The 13,322-nt window shown below is 42.3% G+C and overlaps 1 protein-coding gene across 2 annotated transcripts in view; it reads right to left on the bottom strand.

Moving 5' to 3' along the window:
- The window catches only part of LOC110521231 (neuroplastin), a 59,738-nt gene that overhangs the window by 12,366 nt on the left and 34,050 nt on the right, over positions 1-13,322 (bottom strand). For both annotated transcript variants that reach the window (XM_036968919.2, XM_036968920.2), the window contains exons 2-3: positions 3,864-4,038; positions 3,157-3,251 (exon numbers count right to left, since the gene is read on the bottom strand). In XM_036968919.2, the coding sequence (XP_036824814.1) occupies positions 3,157-3,251; positions 3,864-4,038 (270 nt within the window). The remainder of the gene's footprint in view (positions 1-3,156; positions 3,252-3,863; positions 4,039-13,322) is intronic.

Raw genomic sequence — 13,322 nt, 5'->3', positions numbered from 1 at the left:
CTAGCCCCATGGGAATCCATTCACTGCTGTGTGTGTTTGTGTTTTTGTGTGTACGGTGTGTGTGTTCACGGTGTGTGTGTGTGTGTGTGTGTTTACGGTGTGTGTGTGTGTTTACGGTGTGTGTGTGTGTGTGTGTGTGTGTGTTTACGGTGTGTGTGTTTACGGTGTGTGTGTGTGTGTTTACGGTGTGTGTGTGTGTTTACGGTGTGTGTGTGTGTGTTTAAGGTGTGTGTGTGTGTGTGTGTGTGTGTGTGTGTGTGTGTGTGTGTGTGTGTGTGTGTGTGTTTACGGTGTGTGTATGCAAGTGTGCGAATAAAGGAGCAGCAATGAGTGTAAGGAATAAGAATTCAGAATCCAGTCACTGAAAGGTCACTGAAAGGTCACTGTGGAAGGACTATTATTATTTACATTATTATTTACAAACCATGTCAGTTCAGTCCACAGATGATTGGCTGGCAAAAGCAGGAAGCACGTTTTACGCTAAATCCTGACAATATCATCAGCGTGATGTAACAGCATTCGTTGGACCAGGCAACATTTTCCCACTCCTCAATTGTCCAGTGTTGGTGATGTCGTGCCCACTGGCACCACTTCTTCTTCTTGTTTTTAGCTGATAGGAGCGGAACCAGGTGAGGTCGTCTGCTGCAATAGTCCATCTGTGACAAGGATCGACGAGTTCCGAGATGTTGTCCACCTGTTAGCTTGCATTTCCCTTCGACTTCTCTCATCAACTATCTGTTTTCGCCCACAGGACTGCCACAGGACTGCCACAGGACTTTAAACAGGAATGTTTAAAGTTTCTTGCACCATTCTCTCTCTCTCTTTTTTTTTTAACCTCTTTTTCTCCCCAATTTCGTGGTATCCTGTTGGTAGTTACAGTTTTGTCTCATCGCTGCAACTCTCGTACGGACTCGGGAGAGGCGAAGGTCGAGAGCCATGCGTACTCCGAAACACAACCCTGCCAAGCCGCACTGCTTCTTGACACAATGCCCACTTAACCTGGAAGCCAGCCGTACCAATGTGTCGGAGAAAACACCGTACACCTGGCGACCGTGTCAGCATGCAATGCGCCCGGCTCACCACAGGAGTCGCTAGTGCCCGATGGGACAAGGACATCCCTGCCGGCCAAACCCTCCCCTAACCCGGACGATGCTGGGCCAATTGTGCGCCGCCCCATGGGTCTCCCGGTCGCGACAGAGCCTGGACTCGAACCCAGAATCTCTGGATCCACTCGGGAGGCCTGTCGCACCATTCTCAGTAAACCCTAGACACTGTCGTATCAGGAGGACATTTCTGAGATACTGGATCCGACACGCCTGGCACTGATGATCATACCACGCTCAGAGTTGCTTAGGTCACTAGCTTTGCGCATTCTAACGTTTAATCAAACAGTAACTGAATGCCTCGATGCCTGTCTGCCCGCTTTATAAAGAGTAGCAAGCCACAGCCATGTGACTCACTGTTTGCAGAAGCAATCCATTTTTGTGAACGAGGTGTACCTAATACAATGTCTACCATTCAACACTCAATGGTGGTGTAGGCCAGACCTGGGGACAAATACATGTGTATTTGAGTATTTGTTATTTAAATATGTTTTTTTCTGTCTTATTTGAGTATTTTCAAATACACTGCACAAAACAAGTACTTTTGAGTATTTTAGTTAATACTTTTTTCAAATAATATTATCAAATACCTGGATTCAATGCATGGGAATGTGTGAGTCAGTGTATTTGAGTATTTTCAAACACCTTCCATGTGTATTTCCAAATACATTCCAATACTGTACTACTTGTTTTTTCAAATAAAGGTTCTCTGAATACTTGTTTTGGAAATATATTGAAAAGTAATTGAAATACCTGAAATAGTTTTTGAACCCAGGTCTGATGTAGGCAGGGAGGCCCTATGAAAGGCGGTATTTCAGGGACTATATGACAGTGCTAAATTGGGCAGCCTATTAGGTCATCATTGCGCCTTGGAATGATTCATGTCAATGATTCATGTGAATGACTCGTGAATGATTCATGTGAATGACTCATGTGAATTACTATTCAACACTGGTGGGTGGGAGTAGTACTGTACCTTTAATCTCGATGGTGTGGCTAACCTCATACAACACTATGTTATGTTAACGGAGGGTTAGGGATAGGTCGTACCTTTAATCTCGATGGTGTGCCTAACCTCATACAACACTATGTTATGTTAACGGAGGGTTAGGGATAGGTCGTACCTTTAATCTCGATGGTGTGGCTAACCTCATACAACACTATGTTATGTTAACGGAGGGTTAGGGATAGGTCGTACCTTTAATCTCAATGGTGTGGCTAACCTCATACAACACTATGTTATGTTAACGGAGGGTTAGGGATAGGTCGTACCTTTAATCTCGATGGTGTGGCTAACCTCATACAACACTATGTTATGTTAACGGAGGGTTAGGGATAGGTCGTACCTTTAATCTCGATGGTGTGGCTAACCTCATACAACACTATGTTATGTTAACGGAGGGTTAGGGATAGGTCGTACCTTTAATCTCGATGGTGTGGCTAACCTCATACAACACTATGTTATGTTAACGGAGGGTTAGGGATAGGTCGTACCTTTAATCTCGATGGTGTGGCTAACCTCATACAACACTATGTTATGTTAACGGAGGGTTAGGGATAGGTCGTACCTTTAATCTCGATGGTGTGGCTAACCTCATACAACACTATGTTATGTTAACGGAGGGTTAGGGATAGGTCGTACCTTTAATCTCGATGGTGTGGCTAACCTCATACAACACTATGTTATGTTAACGGAGGGTTAGGGATAGGTCGTAACTTTAATCTCGATGGTGTGGCTAACCTCATACAACACTATGTTATGTTAGGGATAGGTCGTACCTTTAATCTCGATGGTGTGGCTAACCTCATACAACACTATGTTATGTTAACGGAGGGTTAGGGATAGGTCGTACCTTTAATCTCAATGGTGTGGCTAACCTCATACAACACTATGTTATGTTAGGGATAGGTCGTAACTTTAATCTCGATGGTGTGGCTAACCTCATACAACACTATGTTATGTTAGGGATAGGTCGTACCTTTAATCTCGATGGTGTGGCTAACCTCATACAACACTATGTTATGTTAACGGAGGGTTAGGGATAGGTCGTACCTTTAATCTCGATGGTGGCGTTAGCAGACGGGGCCTGATCGAAGGTGTAGACACACATGTACTCCCCTGAATCCTCTCCTCGGGGCTTCTTCAGGCTGGATTTACACAAAACAAACACCACAAGTCAATCAATCCTCGTTTAGTTCTAACTCTGAAAGGCACTCTGATGTCAGAGGCATTGCCTGTGTTCCAATAATCTGTCGTTTCTTCAGAAATGTGCACTTAGGTTAGAGGACTGTTACCCATAAGGGGGCAAGCGGGGCAAATACTGTAGGACCTAGACCAACCCATCTTCAACATTTCTAATAATCAGGAACAATCAAGAAACCCCCAGAATTCTAACACGGCAGAGAGGATCTTTTCAAAGTTAATCAACACTTATATGTTTAAAGCTCCCCGTCGGGGAAATGAACCCGGGTCTCCAGCGTGACAGCCAGGGATCCTCAACACAACACTAAATAGGACTGAAGGGGAGAGTTCCAAGCCCCCAATCAATCATCAAAAATATACACTAGGATGTCAATTCAAAAAAAGAGTTGGAAGAGGAAGAGACAAGAGGGCCCAACCAATCTACTTTATTAACCAATAAGGGCTTTATTACATATAAGGAAAAAATAAGGAAATAGGAGGACAGATAATTATCTAAGATAATGATCTAAACTCTCCCTGCCATGACTGTTGTTAAACTCTTATAGATGGGGACGTACTAGTACTCAGTGTTGGCTCTCTCTCCGCGGGTCTCTTGGATCTCCTCCCCATTCTTCATCCAGAAGCTCTCCTTGTGGGCACTGTGGGCTGAAGTTAGGTTGCACTGCAAAGTGATGGGCAGGCTGTGGTGATCAGTGGGCAGCATGATGTGGTCCGACGAGTTGATGGAAGGCTCTGAAACACCAATAAAACACTTCCAATATTCAATTCCATTTCGATACATTCACCACATGAAGTTAAACTGACGATTCCAAATAAACTGAAAAACAATGAGGAAAATGTACATTTCAGTTGATGAAAAGGCTCTGAAACACCGATAAGACATCAGGGTTAAGGTCAATTCCATTTCAAATGGTATCTTATTCTTGTAATTTTCAATGTAGATAATTGAAATTAGTTGAAAAGCAATGAGGAAAATTGGATAGGAATTTCAGGCTACTCCCAGAATTGACTGAATTGAAATGAAATTGACCCCAGCCCTGATAGAGACATCACACAGGCTTGTGTTACTAAACAACCCTGTAGTTCACTTCAAACAAGCACAATGAGTGGTAGGCACATACAGTATAAGTACTTTCCCATACCAGAGCCGTACACATAAAGTATGAGTACTTTCCCCTACCAGAGTCGTACACATACTGTATAAGTACTTTCCCATACCAGAGCCGTACACATACTGTACAGTATGAGTACTTTCCCATACCAGAGCCGTACACATTCAGTATGAGTACTTTCCCATACCAGAGCCGTACACATACTGTACAGTATGAGTACTTTCCCATACCAGAGCCGTACACATACAGTATGAGTACTTTCCCATACCAGAGCCGTACACATACTGTACAGTATGAGTACTTTCCCATACCAGAGCCGTACACATAAAGTATGAGTACTTTCCCATACCAGAGCTGTACACATACAGTATGAGTACTTTCCCATTCCAGAGCCGTACACATACTGTACAGTATGAGTACTTTCCCCTACCAGAGCTGTACACATACAGTATGAGTACTTTCCCATACCAGAGCCGTACACATACAGTATGAGTACTTCCCCCTACCAGAGCCATACACATACAGTATGAGTACTTTCCCATACCAGAGCCGTACACATACAGTATGAGTACTTTCCCATACCAGAGCCGTACACATACAGTATGAGTACTTTCCCCTACCAGAGCCGTACACATTGAGTATGAGTACTTTCCCCTACCAGAGCTGGTATGTCTATACAGGATGTCTATAAATGGCTCTGGTCTCTACTTCCATTGATTTGCAGACAGAGCAGTCAGTGTTGGTTTGAAATCTACTTGGCATCCAGCAATTCAGCACAGAAGGTTGTAGAGCTGACATAGGGGTTAAAGGTTAGAAGTCAGGGTTCTGGGACTGGGTAGTGATTTAGGGCTAGTGTTTGATAGGTTTCCATGTCCTTCGTAACCCAGAACCATAAATATTTATATATGCTGAACAAAAAATAATGTAAAGTGTTGGTCTTATGTTTCATGAGCTGAAATAAAAGATCCTAGAATTTTTCCACACACACAAAAAAGCTTATTTCTCTCAAATGTTGTGCACCAATGTATTTACATTCCTGTTAGGGAGCATTTCTCCTTTGACAAGATAATCCATCCACCTGACAGGTGTGGCATATCAAGAACAGGATTAAATAGCATGATCATTACACAAGTGCACCTTGTGCTGGGCACAATAAAAGGGCCACTCTAAAAATGTGCAGTTTTGTCACCCAACACAATGCCACAGATGACTCAAGTTTTGAGGGAGTGTGGAATTGGCATGCTGACTACAGGAATGTCCACCAGAGCTTTTGCCAGATAATTTAATGTTAATATCTCTACCATAAGCCGCCTCCAATGTCGTTTTAGAGAATTTGGCAGTACGTCCAACCGGCGTCACAACCACAGAACACGTGTATTGACGTTGTGTGGGCGAGTGGTTTGCTGATGTCAACGCTGTGAACAGAGTGCCCCATGGTGGCAGTGGGGTTATGGTATGGGCAGGCATAAGCTACGGACAATTAACACAATTGCATTTTATCGATGGCAATTTGAAGGCACAGGGATAACGTGGCGAGATCCTGAGGCCCATTGACATGCCATTCATCCGCCGCCATGACCTCATGTTTCAGCGTGATAATGCATGGCAATTCCTGGAAGCTGAAAATGTCTCAGTTATTCCATGGTCTGCATACTCACCAGACATGTCACCCACTGAGCATGTTTGGGATGCTCTGGATCAACGTGTACGACAGTGTGTTCCAGTTCTCGCCAATATCTAGCAACTTCGCACAGCCATTGAAGAGGAGTGGGGACAACATTCTACAGGCCACAATCAACAGTCTGATCAACTCTATGCGAAGGAGTTGTGTTGTGCTGCATGAGGCAAATGGTGATCACACCAGATACTGACTGGTTTTCTGATCCACACCCCTACTTTTTTTTTTCAAGGTATCTGTGACCAAAATATGTATATCTGTATTCCCAGTCATGTGAAATCCATAGATTAAGGCCTAATTTATTTATTTCAAATGACCGATTTCCTTACATAAACTGTAACTCTGTCAAATCTTTGAAATTGTTGCATGTTGCGTTTACATTTTTGTTCAGTGTAGATACAGTACATATTCACTGGATAAGAGTGTCTGCAAAATGACTCAAATGTAAATTCATGAGCCTGTCCAAACCCATGTTTAAAAATGTGGAGCTACCCTAACATACACAAACATTTCTAACAATGAAATATGAAAGAACACAAAAGGTGAGATGGGTAACGTGAGTGAGATGGGTTAGTTAGTTTAGGATGGGTGAGATGGGTTAGATGGGTTAGGGTGGGTGAGATGGGTAACATGGGTGAGATGGGTTAGATAGGTTAGGATGGGTGAGATGGGTAAGATAGGTTAGGGTGGGTGAGATGGGTAACATGGGTGAGATGGGTTAGTTAGGTTAGGATGGGTTAGATAGGTTAGGATGGGTGAGATGGGTTAGATAGGTTAGGGTGGGTGAGATGGGTAACATGGGTGAGATGGGTTAGTTAGGTTAGGATGGGTGAGATGGGTTAGATAGGTTAGGATGGGTGAGATGGGTTAGATAGGTTAGGGTGGGTGAGATGGGTAACATGGGTGAGATGGGTTAGATAGGTTAGGATGGGTGAGATGGGTTAGATAGGTTAGGGTGGGTGAGATGGGTTAGATAGGTTAGGGTGGGTGAGATGGGTTAGATAGGTTAGGGTGGGTGAGATGGGTTAGATAGGTTAGGGTGGGTGAGATGGGTTAGATAGGTTAGGGTGGGTGAGATGGGTTAGATAGGTTAGGGTGGGTGAGATGGGTTAGATAGGTTAGGATGGGTGAGATGGGTTAGATAGGTTAGGGTGGGTGAGATGGGTTAGTTAGGTTAGGGTGGGTGAGATGGGTTAGATAGGTTAGGATGGGTGAGATGGGTTAGATAGGTTAGGATGGGTGAGATGGTTAGATAGGTTAGGGTGGGTGAGATGGGTTAGTTAGGTTAGGGTGGGTGAGATGGGTTAGATAGGAGAAACATAAGGTAGTAGGCCTACGAGAAGGAGAAAACAGAGGATGTTGAGTGAAGAGTGAACCTTACTAAACACTATGGTCTCAGTGTAGACGGGAGGGAACCTTACTAAACACTATGGTCTCAGTGTAGACGGGAGGGAGGGAACCTTACTAAACACTATGGTCTCAGTGTAGACGGGAGGGAACCTTACTAAACACTATGGTCTCAGTGTAGACGGGAGGGAGGGAACCTTACTAAACACTATGGTCTCAGTGTAGACGGGAGGGAACCTTACTAAACACTATGGTCTCAGTGTAGACGGGAGGGAACCTTACTAAACACTATGGTCTCAGTGTAGATGGGAGGGAGGGAACCTTACTAAACACTATGGTCTCAGTGTAGACGGGAGGGAGGGAATCTTACTAAACACTATGGTCTCAGTGTAGACGGGAGGGAACCTTACTAAACACTATGGTCTCAGTGTAGACGGGAGGGACCTCTACTTAACACTATGGTCTCAGTGTAGACGGGAGGGAACCTTACTAAACACTATGGTCTCAGTGTAGACGGGAGGGAGGGAACCTTACTTAACACTATGGTCTCAGTGTAGACGGGAGGGACCTCTACTTAACACTATGGTCTCAGTGTAGACGGGAGGGACCTCTACTTAACACTATGGTCTCAGTGTAGACGGGAGGGACCTCTACTTAACACTATGGTCTCAGTGTAGACGGGAGGGAACCTTACTAAACACTATGGTCTCAGTGTAGACGGGAGGGAACCTTACTAAACACTATGGTCTCAGTGTAGACGGGAGGGAGGGAACCTTACTAAACACTATGGTCTCAGTGTAGACGGGAGGGAACCTTACTAAACACTATGGTCTCAGTGTAGACGGGAGGGAACCTTACTAAACACTATGGTCTCAGTGTAGACGGGAGGGAACCTTACTAAACACTATGGTCTCAGTGTAGACGGGAGGGAGGGAACCTTACTAAACACTATGGTCTCAGTGTAGACGGGGGGAGGGAACCTTACTAAACACTATGGTCTCAGTGTAGACGGGAGGGAGGGAACCTTACTAAACACTATGGTCTCAGTGTAGACGGGAGGGACCTCTACTTAACACTATGGTCTCTTGCAGTGTAAGCTGCAAGACCTATGAGGCTGCATGGGATACACTGGGAGATGCTGCAAGACCTAGGAGGTTGTATGGGATACACTGTGAGAAGCTGAAAGACCTAGGAGGCTGCATGGGATACACTGGGAGAAGCTGCAATACCTAGGAGGCGGCATGGGATACACTGGGAGAATCTGCAAGACCTAGGAGGCTGTATGGGGTACACTGTGAGATGCTGCAAGACCTAGGAGGCTGTATGGGGTACACTGGGAGAAGCTGCAAGACCTAGGAGGCTGCATGGGGTACACTGGGAGGTCTAGTGAAGCTGCTAACTAAGGAGCTGAGGCACAGAGGGAGATCGTTCTTGATTTTCAGGATGTATGGGGGAGACACAGAGGGAGAGCTCTGCTATTTATTCATTTTCAGGGTGTATGGTTGGTGATTTGGTATTTGGTATTCATTAGGAACCCCATTAGCTGTTGAAAAGGCATCAGCTACTCTTCCTGGGGTCCACATGAAACATGACATCATACAGAACACAGAATATTATTAGTCAAGGACTGAAATACATAAATTTAAAATGTCACACATAGCCTACATATCAGCACATACACACGATATCTAGGTCTAATACATAATACAGGGCACATTACAATACAAGGCATATCAAATGGCTCTTCACAGTCCCCTTTGTGAGGTAAAGTGTTCTTTTAATCTGGTATTATTGCTTGTTTGAGTTACCTGGGTTACCAGAGAGTTCCATGTAGTCGTGGCTCTATTTAACACTGTGCGTTTCCCAGCCTCTGTTCTGGACCTGGGGACTGTGAAGAGACGGCTGGTTGCATGTCTTGTGTTGTACCGATGAGCGTGTGAACTGTGTGCCAACTGCTTGAACAGACAGTTCGGTACTTTCAACACATAAATACCTCGCACAAAGACCAATAGAGATGCAGTCAATCACTCAACTTTGAGCCAGGAGAGACTGACATGCATTTTTACGGACACTTTCCCCCCATGTACAGTACATCTAAGTGTGATACGTTCTGTTCTGTTTCTGGACTGATTGCAAGTCACCTATGTCCTTCTTTGCCGCACATGACCACACAGCTGTACAGTAGTCCAGGTGCAACAAAACTACGGCCTGAAGGACCTGTCTGGTCAACTGAGACGTCAAGAAGGCAGAGCAACGCCCCATTACGGACAGACCTCATCCCATTTTAGAAACCATAGAGCCTATATGTTATGAAAACTTGCTATCTAGGGTTACACCCAGCAAGTTAAGTATCCTCAACTTGCTCATTAGCCACATTAATCAATAATAGATCTAAACGAGGTTTAGTTTAGTTTTTTAAATAATTAGCACTATTGCTAATTACCCATTCTAAAACTGAATGGAGCTCTATGTTAAGTGTCTCAGTTATTTATTTTACTGTTGCAGTGGACGTGTTTAATGTTGAGTCGTCAGCGTTCATAGACACACAAGCTTTATTCAACTCTCTGATTCGGAGGGGTTTGGGGTATATGCAGAAAAAACATTTCAGTTGAAGACATTAAGTTGTACAACTGACTAGGTACCCCCTCCCTTTCCCCTTTATTCAAGGTCAGTGGAAGGTGATTTGTAAAAACAGTAAAACAATAATGGCCCTAGCCGGTTGCCCTGGGGTACACCACACTCAACTGAATTTGCATTAGAGAGGCTTCCATTAATGAAAACCCTCCGTTTTTTAGGTATCTCTCAATACATAATAAGGCAAAACAGCTCGCACAATCGTCTTACTATCACATTCTTTCAGCCAATAATCAGTCATTTGTGTCAGTGCCGAGCATGTTGAGAAGCACTTCCCTATAAGCAAGCTGAAAGCATTTGCAGCAAGCTGATTGGTTGGCTGTTTGAACAATTAAAAGGGTGCTCTGCTATTCTAGGGTCAGCAGAATGACCTCTGCCTCCCTCTGAGTGCACACACCATCTTCTAGGCTTAAATTGAAGATGTTGCAAACAGGAGTCACAATGTATTACGCTACCAACCTTAGCAATTTACTATCCAGGTTGTCGGTACCAGGTGGTTTGTCCTTATTTAACAAGGCAGTTAAGCCACTGTTCCTAGGCCGTAATTGTAAATAAGAATTTGTTCTTAACTGACTTGCCTAGTTAAATAAATAAAGGTAAAAAATATATAAAAAGTATATTTTTTTTACCTTCTTCACCTCTTCCACACCCACTTTGTGGAACTCAAAGAGCTCGTCTTTCATTATTGGGTCCATTATACATGATTATGAAGGTTCAGCATGTTTTGTTTGCATGCCATACCCAAGTTTGCTAATCTTATAAACAAAAAAGTGTTTTGTGATGAACAAGCCATCTGCCTAGATGGAAGATCGAGCCGAGTTTGCTTTCTTGTCTAGAATTTCATTGAAGTACTCCAGAGCTTTTAACTATCATTCTTTATATAATTTATCTCTGTTCCATAGTATAGTTTCTTCTCATTTGTGTTTAGTTTAGTTAGGTGATTTCTCAATTGACTGTGTGTTTGCCAGTCTGCTGTGTTTGTCAGACTTATTTACTATTCTCTTTGCTTCATCCCTCTCAGCCATACAGTTTTTAAAATCATCATCTATCCCATGGGGATTTGGCAGTTTTAAATGTTTGTTTCTTAAATGGGAGCCTATCAGTAACCGGAAAAAGCAGTTTCATAACTTTCGTCCGTCCGGAATTTCCTCATTACACACATTGGACCTACAAAATATTTTTCACATCTTCGACATAGAAATCATTGCAAAACCTCTTGTATGATCGTTTATACACAATTTTAGGTCCAGTCTTTGAAACATAGTTTTTTTTCTAGATATGGCTATTCAATTTAGATCACAACCAGTCAATATTTAGGTCACCCAGAAAATATACCTCTCTGTTGATATCACATTACATTATCACACATATTTCACACATATTGTCTAGTCCAAATACTGACTTTTACCACTTGGTGGTTTCTATAGCAACTTTGTGAATAGGCTTTAGTTTAGGTAGATTAACCTGTAGCCATATTACATATTACGCCTAACAGAAAAATTACTCTGGACATAGATGGCAACACTTCCTCCATTTGCATTTCTATCTTTCCTGTATATTCTATAACCATGTATAGCTACTACTGTATCATCAAAGGTATCATGACAGGTCGCAGTTGTAAATGAGAACTTGTTCTCAACTGGTTTACCTGGTTAAATAAAGGTGAAATAAAATCTATTTCTTTAAAGGAATTATCTAAGTGTTTTTCAGAGACGGCCGAATATGAATGTTTTCTGATGTTAATAAGTTGTCTATTTCACGAACCTTGTTTCTCAGGCTACATATGTTAAAATGGGTTATTTTTTGCACTTTTATGGGTTGCTTGTTTGTTTTTAGTGCTATTCTGAGAAGCAGACATGTCAGTGACATTTACATTGGAGTCAATAATACTGAGTGGGCTGCCCACAGTGGGCTTCTTCCTAAGGCAGACAGTTTCAGAGCAAACAGTGGAATTAAATTCTATGTGGATATGCTTATTGCAGGCAGTAACCTCGGAGCTAGCTGGTAAAGGAACATAGATTAGGTTACTTACATTCACTGCACTTCTATTTCTCTGGGAGATAATACGATATAATATGATACAATACGATGTAATACGATACAATACAATACAATACGATACGATATGATGTAATACAATGTAATATGATGTAATACGATACAATATGATACAATACAATACAATGTAATACTATATAATACGATACAACTGTCCCGCCCTGACCTTAAGAGATCCTTTTTATGTCTCTATTTTGGTTTGGTCAGGGCGTGAGTTGGGGTGGGCATTCTATGTTTTGTGTTTCTCTGATTTTCTATTTCTATGTTTTGGCCGGGTATGGTTCTCAATCAGGGACAGCGGTCTATCGTTGTCTCTGATTGGGAACCATACTTAGGTACCCTTTTTCCCACCTGTCTTTGTGGGAAGTTGACTTTGTTTAGGGCACTTTTCCTTTGAGCGTCACGGTTTGTTTTTGTTGTGTTTATTATTTTGTTTGCCGTCATTTTGATTGAATAAAGAAAATGTACGCTAACCACGCTGCACCTTGGTCCTCTCCTTACGACAGCCGTGACAACAATACGATACAATACGATGTAATACAATACGATGTAATACGATATGATACAATACAATACAATACGATGTAATACGATATGATACAATACAATACGATACAATACGATGTAATACAATACGATGTAATACGATATGATACAATACAATACGATACAATACGATGTAATACAATACGATGTAATACGATATGATACAATACAATACGATAAAATACGATGTAATACGATATGATACAATACAATACGATACAATACGATGTAATACGATATGATACAATATGATACGATACAATACGATGTAATACAATACGATGTAATACGATATGATACAATACAATACGATAAAATACGATGTAATACAATACGATATGATACAATAAGATATAATACGATATGATACAATATGATACAATACGATATGATACAATATGATACAATACGATATGATACAATATGATACAATACGATACAATGTAATACGATTTGATACGATGTAATACAATACAATGTAATACGATGTAATACGATGTAATACGATATAACATGATATAATACAGTGATGGCTACTCTACTGTCTCTGACCACTCACTCTGCAGCATAGTAATGGTAGCTTGTGCTCTGATCCAGGCAGAGTTTTGGTGCAGATCGTTACGCCTTGGATCATTACTGGC

Source organism: Oncorhynchus mykiss, chromosome 4 (assembly GCF_057628025.1).
Source record: "Oncorhynchus mykiss isolate SJ-2025 chromosome 4, ASM5762802v1, whole genome shotgun sequence".
NCBI classification, from domain to species: domain Eukaryota; kingdom Metazoa; phylum Chordata; class Actinopteri; order Salmoniformes; family Salmonidae; genus Oncorhynchus; species Oncorhynchus mykiss.
Note: the sequence above shows the minus strand (reverse complement) of the source record. Positions and strands in the feature narration are given on the sequence as shown.